The sequence below is a fragment of the Rhamphochromis longiceps genome, linkage group LG11, assembly GCF_057381845.1.
Source record: "Rhamphochromis longiceps isolate RC_006_pf linkage group LG11, R_longiceps_female_GT1.1, whole genome shotgun sequence".
Lineage (NCBI taxonomy): Eukaryota > Metazoa > Chordata > Actinopteri > Cichliformes > Cichlidae > Rhamphochromis > Rhamphochromis longiceps.
The window spans coordinates 18,627,389-18,647,687 of record NC_140567.1 but is presented as its reverse complement, the minus strand read 5'-3'; the positions used below and the strand labels follow the sequence as shown (position 1 = coordinate 18,647,687).

The following is a 20,299-nucleotide window of genomic DNA, read 5'->3' as shown; positions in this document are numbered from 1 at the left end:
GCCTGCAGCTACTGACCCACACCAACACAAGCAGCCCAGACACTGGCAGCCAGGGGACGGCTGAGGGGGCCGGCCAATCTGTTACAGCCAAAACAAGCATCTCTGAAAGAGGAGAGGATGAGAGGGACTGAAAAATTTTAAAAGAGACATAAACAGTAGAGGTCGGAGCTGAAAATGAAAAAACGACATCAAAACAGCAAATAAATCGGATTCTCCGATCTGCGGGAGCTTCTGTTGTGGAATTTAAGATCTGAAGCGCAGCTGTTGAAATGAAGGAAACGTGTGGGAATTTAACCAGCTTGTCATCCACTTCAACTCAACACACCTACACCTACACAACTGCACTTCATCGCTCCACTTTCCAGGCAAGTCACTTCCTAGTGACTCATTCAATCTGGCCTTCCTGTTTCAAGGTTAAATATGAAAAGAGTAGGAGGCATTTCCACTAAAATAGACCAACTAGAACACACCTGAGCGTACATGTGGTGCACACCTGGGCTAAAATGAGCAGATGCAGATGTCAAAACATGTCCTCCTGCACAGAAATGCGTAAAACAAACAGTCTCGCATAGCCCGTCATTAACTCTGGCACGTCTCAAAAAGGGGTGTTATGTGTCGGTAACAAAATTAACACCCATCGCACATCCCACACAGTCCACATGAGACTGAGGAATGAGAAGGCATGCTCGCTGTCCAACAGCTGAGACCAGTTGCTCACCAGGCAATATGAGGACAGATAATTAAGCTTTTGTGCTAATTTGAGAAATGTTTACTCATTTGAGGTGAACAACAAGCAAGCAAATACATATAAATATCATAAATGCAATAAAACAGTAAATAGTTGCTTGCTGTTGCTGGTGTGAGGATGTGTCCTTAAAAGTAAGCAGGACTTTTTTTCTCTCCTTTCCTACAAGTCTGTACAGTGATTAAACATCGGGAAACGATCATGTGATCCAAGCATCCAATCATGTTTGATCACATCTAACCAAACTGCCAACTTCTCCTTTCTTCCCTGTGGTTCCTCCACGACTACCTGCACTGCTCATTCCTTCCTGCAGCATGCTGCTACTGGCTGCATGTTCCGCCTTCTCGCTCCAACACCCCACCTCCAGCTGTCTGCTTCCTTATAAACAAAACTTGTGATAGCACCTCTTAATTTGTAAAATGCACTCGTTCATGACATAATTGTAACCACCACAGATACTGTATTTACAGTGAAATTCAACCCGATAACTAGTCATATAATATTATTTGCAGTTATTGGGGAAAAACAGTGTATTAAAAAATAAATACACACTTACACAGGAAATAAGAGGATACCATCTGGGGGCTGCTTATTAAATCTACTTAACTGATCATCAGGAAGCACATGCACCTCTGTAAAAGCAGATGTTTTAGCAGTTTGCTGGTCAGGAGCATTTAGGTATGTGTTAACACAATACCAAGGAGGAAAGAGAGCAAGAGAGCAATGCCCATTTCCAAGGAAATTTAAAGTTCATCATTCTACAGAAAAAAAGATTTTCACAAGTGGAAAAAAATTCAAGACAGCTGCCGATCTTTGCAGGAGTGTTCCCAGTGAAATTCACCTCATTGTCAGACCGTGCAGGGAGCTACATGAGAGCTACACGTGAGACTCTACAAGCCTCAGTTAGCGTTAAATGTTAAAACTCATGACAGTACAATTAGAAAATGACTGAATAAGTAACGAAGGGTTGCGAGAACGTTTCTTTTCTTTAAAAAAAGAACATGGCAGCACAACTTACAAAGTTAGATCTGAACAATCCACAAGATTTTAGGACAAAGTTGATGCTTTGTTGGTGCTTGGTCCAAATGCACAGCACAACATTTGGCATGAACCAAACACAGCATATCAGTACAAACACCTCACACCAGGAGGGGTGAAGACTTGGGCGTTTTGCATCCACAGGACCTGGGAACCTTGCAGTCAGTGAAATGACCATTAACTTCTCTGTATACCAAATTTTAGAGTCAAATATGGGGCCATCTGTCTGACAAATAACGATTGGCAAAAATTAGATCATGCAGCAGGATACCAAGCACACCAGGAAACAGAGACACTGAAAGTACTAAGGTGTTGAAATCGTCCAGTCAAAATTCAGATCTCAACATAAATGAAATGTTGTGCTGAGAAAATTAGCAAACAATTTCATCAGTTTATCAATTAAATTTAGCTTTTAAACAATTTGCCTCATATTTATAGCTAACTATTTCAACTGTTTCCAGATATATGGCTGTTTCAAGCACTTTCAAGCACTACTTCAGGCTAAATATGGGTATCATTTCATTTAAACAGATTACTATTCTGTTCCTAGTAAATGTTCAGATGTTACAGTTTAATATGTGGATATATATTTTAAAACGATCCATCACTTTTTTCTTTTAGGCAAGTTCAAGTTGCATTTTCAGGTTACTCATTTCAAATAAACACTGAGGTAGAAGCTGATTGAACTTGCTAAGAAGTGCAGCTGACAGATCAGTACACTTTTACCTCACATAACTGTAGTCAATATTGCTTTTCTGCTTTCTATTCTCTAATATATGACCAGGATATATTTTTCACTGGCCTCTAAGGCATCCAATATTTTTTAGCAGGTGAGGGGATACTAACCTCACCTGCCTCCTTATTGCAGCCCATATTAACCGTCGGCTTTTTACCAGAACAGTACGGCAAGGCAACAGACAGCAAGGGAGAAAAAGGGAGAACTCAGACAACCTCAGCGAGGAAGCCTATTAAGAAGACAAACAGACTTTATTTGACTGTATTTGGTGTGCTGGTGTCCTGAAGTGACCAGATTCTTAGACTGTGAGTAATATCTGAGGGCAGCGGAAAGGCAAAACAGGGAGGAGTGTTGAACTGAATATACAGGAAAGAAAAGGAGAAAGTGTTGCTAAAGAAGGCCTGATGTTGCTACCAAGAGCTCATCTGAGGGTTTCAGGGAGGTGGACGGAGGGTGGTAAATCTCCTCTGCAGGAAGGTGACAGCGATGCTGGGGACAGGAGATGAATGTAGCTGTGTTAGATGACAGGTGTGGTGGGTTCACAAATCAATATCCTTTTAGTCTCAAACCAGTATTTCTCTTTTCGCCCACAAATAGAAAAAACAACAACAAGAGGCTGTGGCTGTCATAGAAATGGTCTCAACACAGGCCACTGTGAGACAACAAAGACAGAGGCTGTATTGATGAACACTCATCCACATGCAGAGGAAGGAAGCCTGCAGGTGCCACACGGCTATGACCTTGACAGTGACACATGGTGCAAGCAAAAGAAAATCATTCCACAGCTCCACCGTGTGGGCATGGGTGGGTTCTGCAAGAGAGAGCACACAATAGTTGCCTGAAACCAGAAATCCTCAAGTACAATGTGTACTGTTGTTTGTACTATCTAGTACTACAGTCCTTGCTGAGCTGATATAATGAATCTACCAGCATAAGATCCTTTTTTTAAAGTTAATCTTAAGATTGGTGCTAAAATACAGCAGGTGTAGACGGTGCTGGGTTTTCAGAGATTGAAAGACTAATTTTAGATCACGTCAAAGTACAAGAGAGGAAGGAAGGAAGGCGGGAGGTAAAACTGTTGCCAAAAGAGGAAGACACAGAGAAGGTCACAGTAGTAGCTCCACCACCAGGGTGAATAAGTGTGTGCGTGTGTCAGTATGAGCACGAGGAAGGTCTGGAAAGGATAAAGAAAGCACGCCTGCCCACACAGATGACCAGAGAGCAACTATGCCAATGAACCGTTGGCTGCCAAATAATCCATCGACAGTAAGACCGCCAGTCAGAAAGTCAGCCAGCTAACCGTGCACACATGCAAGCTTGCATACACATGCATGCACACGAACACACCCAGTCAGACAGCCAGCCAACGATCCATGCCTGCAAGATGTGTTACTTTCTGTTGCCAGTACCAGCAGGCCAGCAGGCAAACCAAGAGCATGAAGACTCTTCAGTGCTGACTGATCTGGCCTTTAGCTCCGTCAGAGAAACACTAAACAATCTAACTGCATGGTAAAAACTTTTAGCTCGCTCACTGAAGCATGGGCGCTGTTGTTAAACAAGTCCATTAAAGCGTATGACTGATTCACATTTCGCTGCAGATACTCTATAGACTTTTGATGTGACACCTGCTATAAATAGCCACTCTTTTCTCCTCTGCTTTCCTATAATGGAAAATGAAGAGTATTCGCTTCAGTATCAGACAGGACAAAACTAGGAACACTAAGCAGTCTAGATATCCGAGTACTGTACTTTTATCTCACCCTCTGTGGGGGAATTTAAAACATAGACGAGCACCATCACAGCACACCACCAGCTAACTTAAACTAATAATAATCAATAATCCCCAATAATCCCCAATAATCATTGGGGACCGTGGCTCAGGGGGTTGGGAATCGCATCTGTAACCGGAAGGTCGCCAGTTCGATCCCTGGGCTCTCTGTCCTGGTCGTTGTGTCCTTGGGCAAGACACTTTACCCTACCGCCTACTGGTGTTGGGGGCCGATGGCGCGATATGGCAGCCTCGCTTCTGTCAGTCTGCCCCAGGGCAGCTGTGGCTACAACTGTAGCTTGCTTCCACCAGTGTATGAATGTGAGAGTGAATGAATAGTGGTATTGTAAAGCGCTTTGGGTGCCTTGAAAAGCGCTATATAAATCCAATCCATTATTAATAACGTGTTGGGGTTCCACCTAGCAATTTTAACAACCTTAAAGATGATAACGTCACAGCCACGATGTCAGACAGCACCGGTGAAGCTCAAAAGCCTCATAGAGTTTGAGACTTAGCACGCAGAAGCTAGTTTGATATCACGTTAAGCACCAACATCTACATGTTCTGGCTTATCGCTGCGTGTGATTTTGAGGGCTTATGTAAACTCAGCATTCCCAAAATATACATAACTTCAATATGAATGCATAACACTCTGCAGGCAAAGAACTTTAACAGGGCCTTAATATTTTGAGGCTATTTTGAACATCTAATTGGCTTTTTAAACATCTCGTGCCATATCTGACTCCTTTTCATATCATGATCTCAAAGAGAAAAATCGGAAAGTAGTTTCTCTGCAGGGCACTCATCTTCATCAGGGTTATACCAGCTATTTGCTGCTCGCACTGCCATTACTATAAACCTCCCACAACCATTCATTTAGATAATATCCTCATTGAGACACGCGTGCCGAGCACCAAAATAGGCTCGTAATTAAAAGATGCTGGGGATTTAGAAGCGGAGGGAGGGGTGGGGGGTTATTAAGGTCCTTCCTTCCAAACGGCACCTGGATGCCACATCCTTCTATATAACTACCAACTAACCCACCCACAGACACACAGTAGTACACACACACACGCAGGAAGTGGAAGGCATTGGAGGATCCAGACAGGCAGATACAGAGCTGACAGATACAAACACGTACTTTTGCTCACAGACAGACAAACACACGCACTGAGTTGACACTTTGAGTGAGGTAACGTTTCCTCCCTTCTGCCTTCCAAGCACACTTCCTCTGCCTGGAGTAATTGCTGCCTAGCACTTGTCTGGGAGAGAGCGAGCTGCTCCGTTCATTAGTTACTCTAAATATCACGCCATCACTTTTAAAGGCTTAATTTCTCTGCAGTCACAGCCCATGTCTCTGATCCTTCCCCCATCGAGAGCCGCAGAATATGCTCCCGTTCTCACTGGCAATGACCTACAAAGATAAGTGGTAAATGGTTGGTTGGAGGGTGGTGGTGTTCTTTTGGCAACTATGGAGAAATTAACGGACAACAGGAGGAAAGAGCAGACCAAAGGGAGAGCGTTTGTGGTGGGAGGGCATCAAAACTCAAGTGGAGTGCCAGTGAACGCGTTGGTGACAGAGACCTGCAGTATCCACGCTCTTACAAAAACGGCAAAACAAGACCGACGTTTCCATGGAGACCGGCAAACAGTAATATTTCTTAAGGGACCGCTGAGCGTTCAGTGGTGCTTAACGATTGGCTCATTCAGATGCTGCAGACACAGTACCCGAGGGAGATGGCTCACACTGCTGGCCTTGAGAGCTGCGAGGCCGGCATGTGTACGGCTGACTGGACCAGACCTGAAGTCACATCAGACGCAAACCCACCTCCAGCTTTTCTACATGCTTTATGCTCAGCTAGTGAAGACGAGAAGCAAGAAGGAAGAAGCAAGAGAGACGATAGCATGCAGATATGGTTTTATGTTAGAAATAATCCCTACTGCTGGAATTAAAGGGGTATTGCAGAGATATCTTTTGCTCTAGTAACTAGCTTAGTTAGCCACATTAATGTCATGTATCTTGATCCCCGTGCGATGCAATTACAGTAGAGAAGCAAACCAAAAGTGCTGTCAGCTTGGATACTAATTACCAGCTCAGAGACCATTTTTCTAATAGCCTCTTTCATACATACACTTTCCTGCGTAAATGCTTGGCCCATTTCACATTTCTGCCTCATGCTTAAAAAAAAGACCACAAGCTGCACGAGGTCAAACATGAATAGAAATAGAACCATATTCGTACAGCACACACGCACCATTCTGATGTTCTTGAAAGAAATCTGAATATACACACACACTTTGATACCAATCAGCCAATCACATGGCACCAACTCAATGCATTTAGGCATGCAGACATGGTCAAGACGACCTGCTGAGGTTCAAACTGAGCATCAGAATGAGTAAGAAATGTGATTCAAATGACTCTGAACGTGATGTGGGTGTTGGTATTTCAGAGTATTTCAGAGACTGCTGATCTAGACTAGCGCACTTGGTGAAAATGTCTTGTTGATCAAGTAGATAATGGCCAGACTACTTCGAGGTGATAAGAAGGCAACAGGAATACCCACTTGTTACAACCAAGCTGTACAAAAGAGCTGAGAGAACTAACAAAATGATGGATTAAAACACAGTTGGAAAAATGTTTCCTGGTCTGATGAGTCATTTGAATGGTAGGGCCAGAACTTTGCTTAAACAAAACAAAAGCATAGACACGCCTTCCTACCTTGTAACAACCCCTCCAGCTGGTAAGGGAGGTTGGGATATTTTCTTGACACACCCTGGGCCCCTTAGGTCCGACTAAGCATCATTTAGCAGTTGCTGTATTGTCTCAGACTTTCTCCATCTCTTTATGACCACAGTGTACCCATCTCCTGACAATTGCTTCCAGCAGGATCGCATACCAGCTAAAAAAACCCTCAAATCATCTCATACTCCCCATTAGTAATAAAACTACAGCTGACATACTTTCAGGAACATGTTGTTAGGGCTAATTATGCACCTGTGATAGAAGAAATCAATGACTCAGTTGATGGATGAATGATTCAGCCTTTTCAGTAGCTGGTAGAATTAATATTTTAAAGATGAATGTGCTCCTAATGTTATCTTTAGCTAAAACATTCTCCTGTCACCTCCAAAAAACCCCAACTAGCTGTGAGATTCATATATTAATTAAAAAACACAGAAATTTGTTTGCCTCTGTTATACTTGCCTTGTGATTGTAAGGGGGCAGAAATGTCCAAGCTTACTGTTGTATCATTATGCAGCACAGCTGAGGTCCATTATGTTTTATTTATAAACAGATGATATTCCTCACTGGGCACACGTGGAACCTTATGGTCTAAAACTAGCGCTTCCAGTGTACTTACTCTCAGATACAATGAAAAAGCTGCAAAAGCAAACTGGTCATCTTTTAATTAAAATTCTGACATAAAATTTGGTGTGATGTAAGAATAAAAAAGACCTTTACAATATAGCCCAATATGTGGTAACCACAGGAAGTGCAGGTGCTAGATTTAAAATTTGGCTTCAATTCAAAAGCTCCATCGCTCAAACTTTGATGTCAGCGCGTCCTTTGAAAAACTTCAGAACAATGGGGGAAAAAAACTCCTGCAGTTAATAGTTTTGTAAAAACCCCATCAACATAATTCCCTTACTAGCCCTCTACAAATACTTTTTGAGATAATGAGGACCGTTTAAGAGCCAAATATAAGAGAATTTTAGGCTTTCCTTCCAGTTCGCATTACAGGCTAATGCGAATATATGTAACACATGTCAACTTCAGTGCTTAGAATGATAAAATACCACACATACGCAGCAGAGGCACAGAGGCTAACACTGTTTCACTGTGTTTGCCAGCACAGAAAGAGTGAACTCTTCACTTTGGGAGGCGATCAGAGTGACACGTGACAAGACTAGTTACCCGTACAGGAAAATGTTCCTAGCATGTGATATTGTGCGTCATAGGTGTGGTCTACATACCGTCACCTTCTCTAAATCAGCTTCTGAGGAGGTGGGAGACAAGGGGCTGATGGGACTGAGGGAAGGGGAGCTTCCGACACTGGAGACGTACTCGGGGTCAGGAACGTACAGAACCTGCAAACACAATCCACGTCTGTATTTACACAAGCACTACATTTGTGCACCTCGCACCAAAGACAAACACATGCACGCACACACACACAGACAACAGGTAGAGAATCTCTCACACAGCTCAACAAATGTGACATGGCAAATAACATGAAATCAAGTGAACAGTTTCATGATAATAACACAATTAACACATGGAGGGAAAGTGACAGTCATGAAGGTAAGTCAGTGTTTCGCAATCAGAGACAGATGTAATGTGTGTTTGGTTTCATGTTTAAAAGATACATATTGTAAATGAAGTCCATGCTGATAGATTGTATTTATTCTATTCCGCCCAGTTATTTTAAATTTGTGTATGTCGTATTAGAGAATACAGAAAGGAGACTGATAATAATAATAAGCAGCTACTAGTGATGAGATGCTACCTGGGGTTACTTGGTGAGGTTGGACACATAGTATCGTTTGCAGGTGTTCACAGGGAAATTTTGCAACTTTTGGATTAAGGCCAGCCAATCATGTTAAGGCAAGCTAATTGTGTCTTAGCTTTAGCTCCATATTTAGGTGCAGATTTCTATCATCATGCAAACTATTTTTTTTTAGGAAAAATCAATCCCGGCAGGCAGACTTTCTTCTAATGAAGTGCTGAAGTGCTACCTCTGCAGTGACATCTGCACTATGCACTGCAATAAAAACGGTTAGTTTTTTGTGTTAAACATTTTGCACTAAGGTTTTTATTTAGTCGTAAGTCTATATAAGGTTCTTCCAATGTTTGGTCTCAACAAGGGAGGGATTTTGAGCTGAAATCTAGACAAAGCTTCAGGGTAAAAACCATGGAGCTGCTTTTGCTGTGGTATAGCGTCTGTCTCAGCAGTAGACGTAGAGACGAAGGTTCAGTAAGTGCTGTCAGCACCCTACTGTTTGGACGCAGATCAACTCTGCATTGTTTGCCGAGAGCAGAGAGACAGAGACAGAGAAAGGGTGGGATGCCAGTGGGATTGGCGTATGTGGCTCATCTCCATTCGACCGGATTTGATTTTCAAGCCAGGAAATACAGAGACAAAATATCATTTTGGATGTTTGTCACTTTCCCCGTTTAAAAAAAAAAAACAGATTTCAAATTTGGCTCTATTGCTGTGGAAGGAAACATCAAAGACGTGGAAACTGGCAGCGTGTTTAGCAGGCTAAAGATGGGTAGTTTGTGTCATGTTGTCGGAACTACAGCGTCACTGGGAGACGTATCATTATTCCTTTATAGAAACAAAATAGGTCTTTTGCAATGAACTACATCCTAATGGGACAAGTGATGCTGTAATTAGCAGGCAATTAAGGAGGGATACAGAGAATAGGGATGTGGTTAGTGAGTCAGGGAGGGAGAAAGTAGAGGGCTAAACACATGCAGCATGTAATGCTCCCTAAAATCTCCAGTTTTTCCAGCTACATTCAGAAAATGTTTACAGCTCTGCGAATGCATTATGAAATGTCAAAAACAGTCATTATGAGATCAGACAGTCAGTGGGTGGCTGTGGATGGATGTGAGGCTGCTGTAGGACAGTGATGAAGTGATGCAGCTGAATATATCAGTGAAGGCGTGCACGGCGGGTCACACCTGGCCAGGCACCACTGCTCTGGAGAACAGCTTGTTCAGCTGAACCAGCTCGTTGGGTGTGGTGTCAAACTTGAGCGCAATGCTGTTCAACGTGTCCCGCGATTCCACCTGGACCACAAAACAAGAGAGAGGACAGAAAAATCACACTGCTGCTCCGGCTCAGGGCATTTCTTTACAGCTGCACACGTCAGACATGAAGGCATAAATGGGCTCTCATACAGCACTCCTTGCTTTTTATACATATCTCATTCACCCGTTCCCATACGTACACACTGACACACGGAGCACAATACATGATGACAGACGGATAAAGAATATCTGAAGAGAAGAGCTGTGAAATGATTTCTTTAAAGGGCTTAATGTGGCTTGTGTTTTGCATGTTAGATTTTGGGATGTTATGCAGATTAAAGCTGTCAGCTGTTGACCAGAAATAGATTCCCATGGGATGTAGTGTTGCGAGCAGAAATGTGAACTGACACGAATGTCAGCAGCAGTCTTGTGTTACCCTGTGAACCACTCGTGTAGCAAGTTTTCTTCATTTAAAAACAAGAAGCAGTTTTATTTGTTAGCACAGACAAAGACTACAACAATGAATAAAAACAATTATTGTATCTTTTTTTTCCATTTTCTCCATCACTTAACTTAATAGATACTCGAAAACTCGATGCCAACGGTAGGTTTTCTAATCTAATGTTCACTAAACCCCTTCCTGAAAACACTATAATCACAGCTTATCATCTAAGATCTGCTCATTCAAATGTCCCCACAAGGTTAAGAGTGGTAACCTACTGTTTAAAAAATGCTGCCTTTTTTTCCCAAGAATTAAAAATAAAACAGCTAAAGCATTATTAACATGGTAAACAGGCTCAAGACTGTGTTTGTCCTAGTCCACTATACTGGAAAAAATATGTAGACTACTCAACTAAGCTCAAAGTAAGAAAGTTAATCGCTGCATTATCACACAAATACAGCAGTCTTACTGGCGTTTGGTTACCAAAATCACTCTGAAGATACCCCTGACTGCGAGTGGGTGCAGACCTGGCCCCCATCTTTAAAGCAACCTTTTTGAAGTTTATTGCACATGGTTGCATTAATGTTGGTAGTGCCACGGTCTCTAACCACTGTCTTCCTTAGTGTGACTGCAGCATTACTGTGTCAGTAGTCGACAAGACTTCAAAACTGCTAGCTTAATTTCAAAGATACATAGCATAATTTATTAATAGATTTATATATTCATAAATCTGTATCAGAGAAACAATTAATACCTAAAGCTTTAAAATAAGTATAGTAGTGAAACTGCTGTGCTGCTACATGCCACAGGAATTGCTACTCGAGAGAGAGACGGGGTGGTTAATGTCAGCCTGACGCAAACTTTACAAGAAATCTGCCAAATTTAAAGGTGATGGCAAACTTAACAAGCAGCTCCTCTGCATACAACTTTCATTTTAGCTTCCTCTTCATTTCATTTTTTTCATTCATTTATTTATTCATTTTCAGGCACAACAAATACCTATATTGAACATAAAATACACAAAACAAAAAACAAAACTTGCCTGAAAAAGGAGTGGGACGAAGAAAACTTATTAAATCCCACCCCTATACTCACTCATCAACAAAAAAAAACAATAAACTTCCCGCAGCTATGCCCATCATTGCATACAGACCCATCAACAGCCCCGGGCAGATACAAGCATCTAAGCGGCAGCTCGCAACCAACAATTAGAGCCTTCATAACTGAATACAGAATATATAAATTATAAATTGCATTACCACAGGTAACAGGCAGTAATAACTACAAGTAACAGACACACATACATATACATACATATATATCTACACACACAAGTACATATATGTACATACATACGCACACTTTATTTATTTATTTTTTTTTTTGGAATCCATACCAGCAATGGTAAGAGGACAGACATTACAGAGCACACTAAAACCCATCATTGAGTATACTGTGACCAGACCAACTGTTTGTAGAGAAATTTAAATCTATGAATATTTTTGCATTGTTTCAATTGTAAACTCAGACTGTTCCAGATTTTCACACCACATACAGACACACAAAAGCCTTTACGGGTTGTTCGAGTTCTGGGTAATTTGAATTCTCCAAAGCCTCTCACATTATAAACCTTTTCTCGAATTTCAAATCTAGTTTGTAAATTTGCCGGTAAAAGTTTAGTAAAAGCTTTATACAAAATTATGGATGTATTGTAATTAACCAGATCCTGGAATTTAAGTAACTTTGCCTGAAGAAAGAATTTGTGAGTATGATCTAGATAACCAGCCTTGTGAATAATACGCAGTGCTCGTTTCTGTACTGTGACTAATGGATTAGTTGTATTTTTATATGTATTTCCCCACACTTCCACACAATATGTAAGATATGGAAGAACCAGGGTACAGTACAGAGTATGAAGTGCATCTTTATCAAGGAATTGTTTCACTTTGTTCAAAACTGCGAGGCTTCTGGAAATTTTGGTTTTTATGTGTCTGACGTGGGGTTTCCATGAAATTTTGTTATCAATTATAACTCCCAAAAATTTGTTTTCACTCACATTATCAATTGGTACACCTTCAATGATAATTGGTAATTCTATATTATATTTTAAATTACCAAAAAACATTGCTTTAGTTTTATTTATATTTAATGATAATTTATTTATGTCCATCCATTTTTTTTATTAATTTTAGCTCCCTGTTTACAGTCATTACAAGATCAGTATAATCATCGCTACTGAAAAATATGTTGGTGTCATCTGCGAACAGTATGAGTTTAAGTACTTGAGAAACATCAAAAATATCATTTATATATACAGGTGTACAAAACAAAATGACAAGCCTTTAAAAAATCTTTTTTTTAAGGTGATACTCCGGCTTCCTCCCACAGTCCAAAGACATGCAGTCAGTGGTTAGGCTAATTGGAAACAGTAAATTGCTCATAGGTGTGAATGCGGGAGTGAATGTGAGTGCGATTGGTTGTCTCCTGTCTGTGTGTTAGCCCTGTGACAGACTGGCGACCTGTCTAGGGTGTACCCTGCCTCTCGCCCTAACACAGCTGGGATAGGCTCCAGCACCCCCCAATGACCCTGACAAGGATAAGCGGAAGCGAATGGATGGATGGAACTAGGAAAAAACAAACATTAATGACAGTTTACTGCGATTCATTACACCCTCACTGAGCTGAATGAGATGGTGGCTGGCCAATGAACTTGCCCAACATAGTTCTTTTTAGTGGCTCCAGGCTATCGGGCCATCAGCTATTATGCACCTGAGTTAGTTTTCAACATACAACAGCGACTCAATATCACCAAGAAAGAACAAGCATTACTGACATTATGTTGCGGGGCAGTTAACAGCAGTCAAGATGTTATTTGGCTGCATTTTTTCTCAGATTTGTTTCTTTTTTTTTTTTTTTTTTTTAAGTAGATCCAAAATAAAAAAAGATTTACTTTAGCCTGTATTCACTGTTTTATTGTCTCTGATTGGTTACATATCAAAACTAATATCCCATCAACACTGTCACAGACGGACGCACAGGTGCGCACTGTGCAGACTGGGGCTGTTTCAGATGCAAGGTAGCTAAATGTGTAAAAGTGCAATTGCTATATAAGAAAGTATGGTTCTGCCGTTATCCAAAAACAATATTTTGTGTTATCAATAACTGAAAATTCAACAATATTCACACTGAATGTAAATCAAATATTACCAGCCAGTGCTCATAATTGAGGAGCTGGACTCAAAGAGCTGCTTTATATGAACAACTTTTATTTATTTTCTAAACAAATCATCCAAAACCATATCAAGCAGGAAAAAAAACAAGCAGAAGAAGCTGCAGTGCTTCATGTTATTTGATGTTCAACATCATGCAGGTTGTTGTGCTGCTGTGGCGGCACTCTGTGCTCAGCTGCAGCATCCTGCAGTGTGACACAGGTGCGTATGCATGTCTCTACCAGTTAAAATCCACACAAGAAAGATGTGCACCAAGAGTCAGAACTAGTTAAGCGTCTAACATGTCCAGTGGGAGTTTCTAGCTCCCAAATAAGGATGACAACCATGGCAGAAAGAGCATGTGGAAGAAAAGAGTGAGCTCGGGGGAGAGAACCCTTAAAAACCAGATAGGCAAGGCTGACTCTGAACTGTGCATAATTAGGACAGGATAATGACACTGTGTGTTTTAGTGCAGCAGTCATGGGACCGACTCGGTTGTTCTTCTTCTTATCTATGGAAACACTCCTAGAAAAGCACAGAGGAATGACAGGCTTCCTCAAATTCCTGACATGACAGACTATTTTCAGGAAGATGTTCCTCCACAGACAGACAGATGTGCAAGCAGAGACACACACAGAGGACAGTCACAAGCTGGAACATTAGTAACATGGAACCACTGCGAGTGAGGCAGTTGCACGTTATATCTGAAGAAGCTCGTCACAAGCAGGAAATACACAAACTTAGAAACCACTAAAAAAAACTGCGTTTCATGAAACACTAACACTGCCCTCTTTAGCACATTCACAAATTGGTGCCACTGTATTACATAATAATATCACAAGATGAAGCGATACAATATACTGCAAAGTGGATATTCTGCTGCACTGCAATAGGACATCAGTATGATACACTCATGTGCAGCTCCTCAGCTGACGGAAATAAATTTGTCTAAGTGTGCAGGACAACATGAAATATAATAAACAGACTTGCAACCTTGGGTAAAAGGCTCTGGGACATCATGGGTTTTACATCATATAGAACATGTTTGTATCCATCGAATTTTAGTTGGATACACCTAACAAGTTTTTTTTATTATCAGGATTTACTGCTTTGACTTTTGCTGATTAAGGTTACACACATTCTTTACCTAATGACATGTACATAAATCATGTTCACTCTCAGTCACCCTGTCCTGTTTCGAGCCCAGAAAAATCCTGAACATGTTTTCTTTGTGCTGCATGTCGATCGAACACTAATCAACTTTCATCAGTGTCAGCACCATGCTTGACTGCAACTACTCTGATTATTTCAATTGGTTAAAAATATTGAAATGTTTCAGTAAAGACACTTCATTGATGATGCAATGAATCACCCACTTAAGAAGAAGCTATTGATATATCGGGCTCCTATCTCCGGAAAGACCCTATTAGAGTAAGTGACAATAAAGTCATCTGAGAAAAGTAGATAACGATGGCAGAAATCCTGCAGAGCTGACTAGCAAAAGGCTAATTATCATAGACGTATAGTGACAGTAACACTGCTGGGTCACTTGTTTGGGGTCCATAGCACAGCTCATTAGCTTTTGGAGCTGATGTACCTTGTGATACTGGTCACTTACTGGTGAGAACATCCTCCGCTACTGAGCGATTAAAAGAGTGTGAGCGAGCATATCTGGAAGCTCAACAATATACAGCCGGAGAGGCGTCGAAATGAAATCTGCGCAGAAATTGTCAGAAATCTCAGAAACTGACAAATTAACTACTGAATCGCTGTTATTGTCTGTCCTGTCCTTACGAGAGCTGGAGTGGAGCCTGAATTAGCCAGGGTTACACTAATCTGGGTTGAGAGAGTGTATGCTGAGTGCCAACCCAGACTTTGGGATTTTATTGTCCTACCTGGAAGGGAACAAACTAATCAGCTCAACCAGGTCAGTCACGCTGCTGGAAGGCAGTCCTCCTGAATCACCAATGTGTGGAACCCAACAAAACAGTACTGCACAATGCATTGTGCAGTATGGATTGGCTCGGTGACAGTCACAGGTTTCACTGTAAGCGGAAATATACCACAGATGATGCAAACCTGCAAAGCTCTCCTTTAGCCTTCTATAACGCTTATTGTTAGCACTCGCTCAGGTGACCCTGAACCCTCCCAAGGCTTTGCTGCAATAGGCCTAGGCTGCTGGCTTCCCATAATTTCATTGTGTCTTTCTTCCTCGCTCACCTCTTTTCACTCTCTGTGTGTTTATACACTACTATGAACATAATATTCTAAATTCAAAACAATAATATCTTTCACCAGCTTCAGTGAGGAAGTATGCAGACAATTGTATGTTATACATGTGAAATATGTATCCAAAAGTGTATTTTTGTATGAAACTGTGTATCCAGATCTGCCCTGTTCCACAAAAACATCTTCCTTGAAGGGTCAAAAAGGGAGATACATAATAATACAGTAGTCTGCCGAGCTGAGTCAATCATCCAGCTTTATTAAATGTTGATTTGTTCATTTTCTCAAAAACAAATCAAATTATATAAGTATCCTTCACATTTCAAAATGCTATTGGATACCTTTAGATTTTCAGTCCCTGCTCATCACGCCAGATTTAATTCAATCAAAATTGAGATTAAGATAAACGAAAGCTGTACAGCAAACAGGCAGTAAATACAGGAGCAAACAGCATCGAACTCACAGACAGCAGGACTTCTACAAGGTACCAACCAAAGACAAACTGATTAGCTGATAAGCAGGCACAACGTGAAGATAAACATTAAATAAATATGAATATTTTCAAGCTTACAAACATAGAAAAGAAGTATAGTTTCTTTTAGCTGGTAATTACTGAAACATGACCATTTATGTGATCACAGTTTTAATCTATTTTCTGTACCACTTATAGAAACTGTCTCAAACTGCATGTAAACAACCTTCCTAGGTCTTTCAAGAACTGCCTTAAAAACAAAATTCTGGTTAAAAACAATGTGATCATGGTTGATGATTCGCTGAGTAACAGCTTGATAACTTTACAATCATTTTTAAGCAAAAATGCTAAATTTGATGTAAGACTTCGATGCTCAGTTTTAGCAAGACTGGACAGCACAGTGATTACGATTAGTGTGTGAATGTGTGTGTGAATGGGTGGATGACTGGATATGTAAAGCGCTTTGGGGTCCTTAGGGACTAGTAAGGCGCTATATAAATACAGGCCATTTACCATTTACCATAGTGGTTATCGTTGGGTTTGTACTGCTGATCAAAAAACACGACAAACTGGCCCCTTCATTTTAAGAAATGTATGTTATGTCACTATCACACTATCACTGATTGAATGAAACCACTGAAATACTTGCATATTTGCAGTATTATGAACAGGATGGATGTGGTAACATTCTGGGGTAACAGATGATTTTCTAGCAGCTAGCTACCTGCAGAGCCAGTCGATATCCAGGTTAACAATCCCATTTCTACCCACCGGTGAAATGGGGTAAAAAAGCGTATTAAGTTGTCCAGTGCACTGCGTGGCACAGTGATGCAGTAGTTAGCACCCAACCATCTTTTGGACTGCTTACCTACATACAAACAAAGACAGTTCAAACACGATTGTTGTTCATATCCTATTGCTCAATTTTACCAGAAACAGAAACCTTTCAATACCAAAAATACAGACACTTCAAATTTATTTATAGTTATTATAGTATATAAGTGTTATTTATACTTATATACTATACCCTTGCCCATTTACATATTCATGCAACGTTTGTTTATGGAGGTTATTCTTAAGGTCACTGTTCACTAGCAACAACCACAAATGCAAATCGATGAATCAACAAGCTTGGCCAGACAGAGTTAGGTAGAAAATAAGGGGAAGGAGGGTGTGGTGACGAAACTAGAAGAAGTGGATCTGTGGAGCAAATAGGCATTTACAAATCTGGACTGGAGAAGACTGTTAGGGGTTTGAGCTCATCCCTAAACTTCAGATCAGTTATCTCTAATTAATGTGAACCACACATATCTTACTACTGCTGCAGCACTGACAAAAAAGTTATTTCGCTGCCCTCAGAATTGTGGGAACCTTAGTTAAACTGCATCTGCTGTTACACCACCAGAGGCAGGTGTTGTCATAGCCAACATTTGTTGGTAGTTTTAGTAAAGCAACCTTAACGGGAGCACTATGAAGCAACTCCTTGCTTTTCTCTTCTCAGTACAGAAGGTAACTCACTGAAGGGGAACCACAAGGAAGACAAAGAGAGGCTGTGGTGACAGGTAGGTCTCCCATCTTAAAAGTCCTCCCACACAGCTCTGTGATTAACAACTGCTCTTGGACTCCTTATGACAGTAGTGAGGATCCACATGATTTGTCATCTCATTGCCTCTGTACAGAGAGTCTTACTGTTCATTCAAACAACAGCAGCACATCAGCTTGATGAATATGCTGTCTCAAGGAGGACAGGAGATCTGGATCAAGAAGGCGGAAAAGTCTCTGTGACAAGACAGTGACATCCACAGACATGCACTGGTTGTGTATTTATAACGTGGCCATAAAAAGAAGGATAATCCGGTCACTTCAGTATGCCCCAGATATTAGAAATGACTACTGATATGTCATAACTGATCATCAAGCATCCTAGAAATATTTACAACCCTCCATTTAGTGCTTCCATCATGTGTGATGTGTCCTCGGTATTTGGCCAACATCAGTAGAGCTTCTCTGTGTTTTAGTTTGGAAGGTGAACAGTTAATAATCAGCAGGGCTCCTGCAGAGTCAAAGCGGAGAGCATTGATTCTCCCTTGTTGCTATTTGCCGTCTCTTCCATGAATTGTTTATTTTTAGCTTTATAGTTCCTGTTGCCCAGCACAAAGCCAACCTATAGGACATCTACAGCTTCATAAAGCTCCCTTTTTTCAAAGCTTTTCTTTACAATTCTGCAGCATAAGGTCAAATCTTTGGCTTAGAGTGAAGAAACCTCTGTTTGTTTCTCCACAAATAGATATTTTAAAGCCTGTCCAAACCTATGACAGCTATTGGCTCTTGTATCACATTGCTGCCAATCAATACGATTATAAATATCTGATGTTGACGTAAACATCGACAAAGCCAGATGGTGGGACGGTCTTGGCACTGAGTGTGATGTTATAATAGTATGATTCAAGTTTGCTTTTTACACCTAATTAATCACTTTATTCCTGGAAGCCAGTAATATTAGCAGCACAGTTAGCATCATACAGTGACCATAATCTTGTAGGTTTGACCAAGAAAATGAAACCACAGAAAACCGCACAAAAGATGATTTTTCATAGATCATACAAAAATTTCAATGCAAATAAGTATATTAATGACGTAAAAGAAATTCACTGGACTGACATCTGCCTCGAGAGTGACCCTGATATGGCATTATCTATGTTTATTGAAAACTTTTGCTACCTGGCTGACAAACATGCCCCCTTAAAAAGATTTACTGTTAAAAAGAACTACGCATCTTGGTTAGATAATGAACTTAAGGCTGCAATGTCAGAAAGGGATATAGCAAAAGCACATAAGTCTGTCAGTCCACAAGAGTGGGCAAGATATCGCGAGTTAAGAAATCAAGTAACTAAATTGAATAGGCGCAAGAAGAAAGAATATTATCAACTTAAGCTCAAGGAGGCCAACAAGGACAGCAAAAAGGTGTGGAAAGTTTTAAATAATATGATGGGTAGAGATCTTGCTCCGGTGGTGTCTCATATCTACACGGGTGGTACGTTTATAAGTAAAGCCAAGGACATAGCCAATTATTTTGTGAATTATTACAGCAACAAAATAACAAATTTAAAATCTAATATGAGCAGAGGCGATCCCACCTTATCACAGTGTCTTATACAGGATGTTATCATGAATAATAAGCAATGCCAATTTAAGTTTGAGGCAGTGAATGTGGAGATAGTAGAGCGCTTATTGATATCACTTCCTGACGATACATCCTCAGGCTCTGATAATATAGACAGTAAACTGCTCAAAGTTGCAGCCAAGTTTGTGTCCCTTCCTATATGTCACATATTTAATAGATCTTTGGCATGCAGCTTATTTCCATTGCAGTGGAAAGAATCGAAAATAATTCCCATTCCTAAAAACAAGAATGACGTTTTTAATGGTGTCAATAGCAGACCTATTAGTCTACTCCCCGTTCTAAGTAGAATTATGGAGAGGATTGTCTATGAACAAATTCAACATTACCTAACAGAAAATCAGTTACTCACTCAGTTTCAACATGCCTACAAACCTGGTTATTCCACCAGTTCAGCTCTTATTCACATGACAGGTAACTGGTATAAATATCTAGATAATGGGAATCTGGCCGGGGTGGTATTTTTGGATTTTAGTGCTGCATTTGATTTGATAAATCATGATCTTTTGATAGATAAGCTAAAATGTTATGGATTTTCACCAGCTGCTTTGTGCTGGATGGAAAGTTATTTGTCTGGAAGAAGGCAAAAGGTTTATTATAATGGTTATTTCTCAGAGGGCTGTGAAATGAACTGTGGTCTACCCCAAGGCAGCTGCCTCAGTCGACTTCTCTATTCAGTCTTTACAAATGATTTGCCGTATGTCCTGGATAAATCTCATCT

At 40.7% G+C, this 20,299-nt stretch overlaps 1 protein-coding gene across 5 annotated transcripts in view; it reads right to left on the bottom strand.

The window, feature by feature from the left end:
• Nucleotides 1-20,299, bottom strand: part of oxr1a (oxidation resistance 1a) — a 180,444-nt gene that overhangs the window by 21,806 nt on the left and 138,339 nt on the right. For all 5 annotated transcript variants that reach the window (XM_085422592.1, XM_085422591.1, XM_085422594.1 and 2 more), the window contains 2 exons: nucleotides 9,980-10,087; nucleotides 8,266-8,379 (listed from right to left, as the gene is read on the bottom strand). In XM_085422592.1, coding sequence (XP_085278718.1) covers nucleotides 8,266-8,379; nucleotides 9,980-10,087 — 222 coding nt within the window. The remainder of the gene's footprint in view (nucleotides 1-8,265; nucleotides 8,380-9,979; nucleotides 10,088-20,299) is intronic.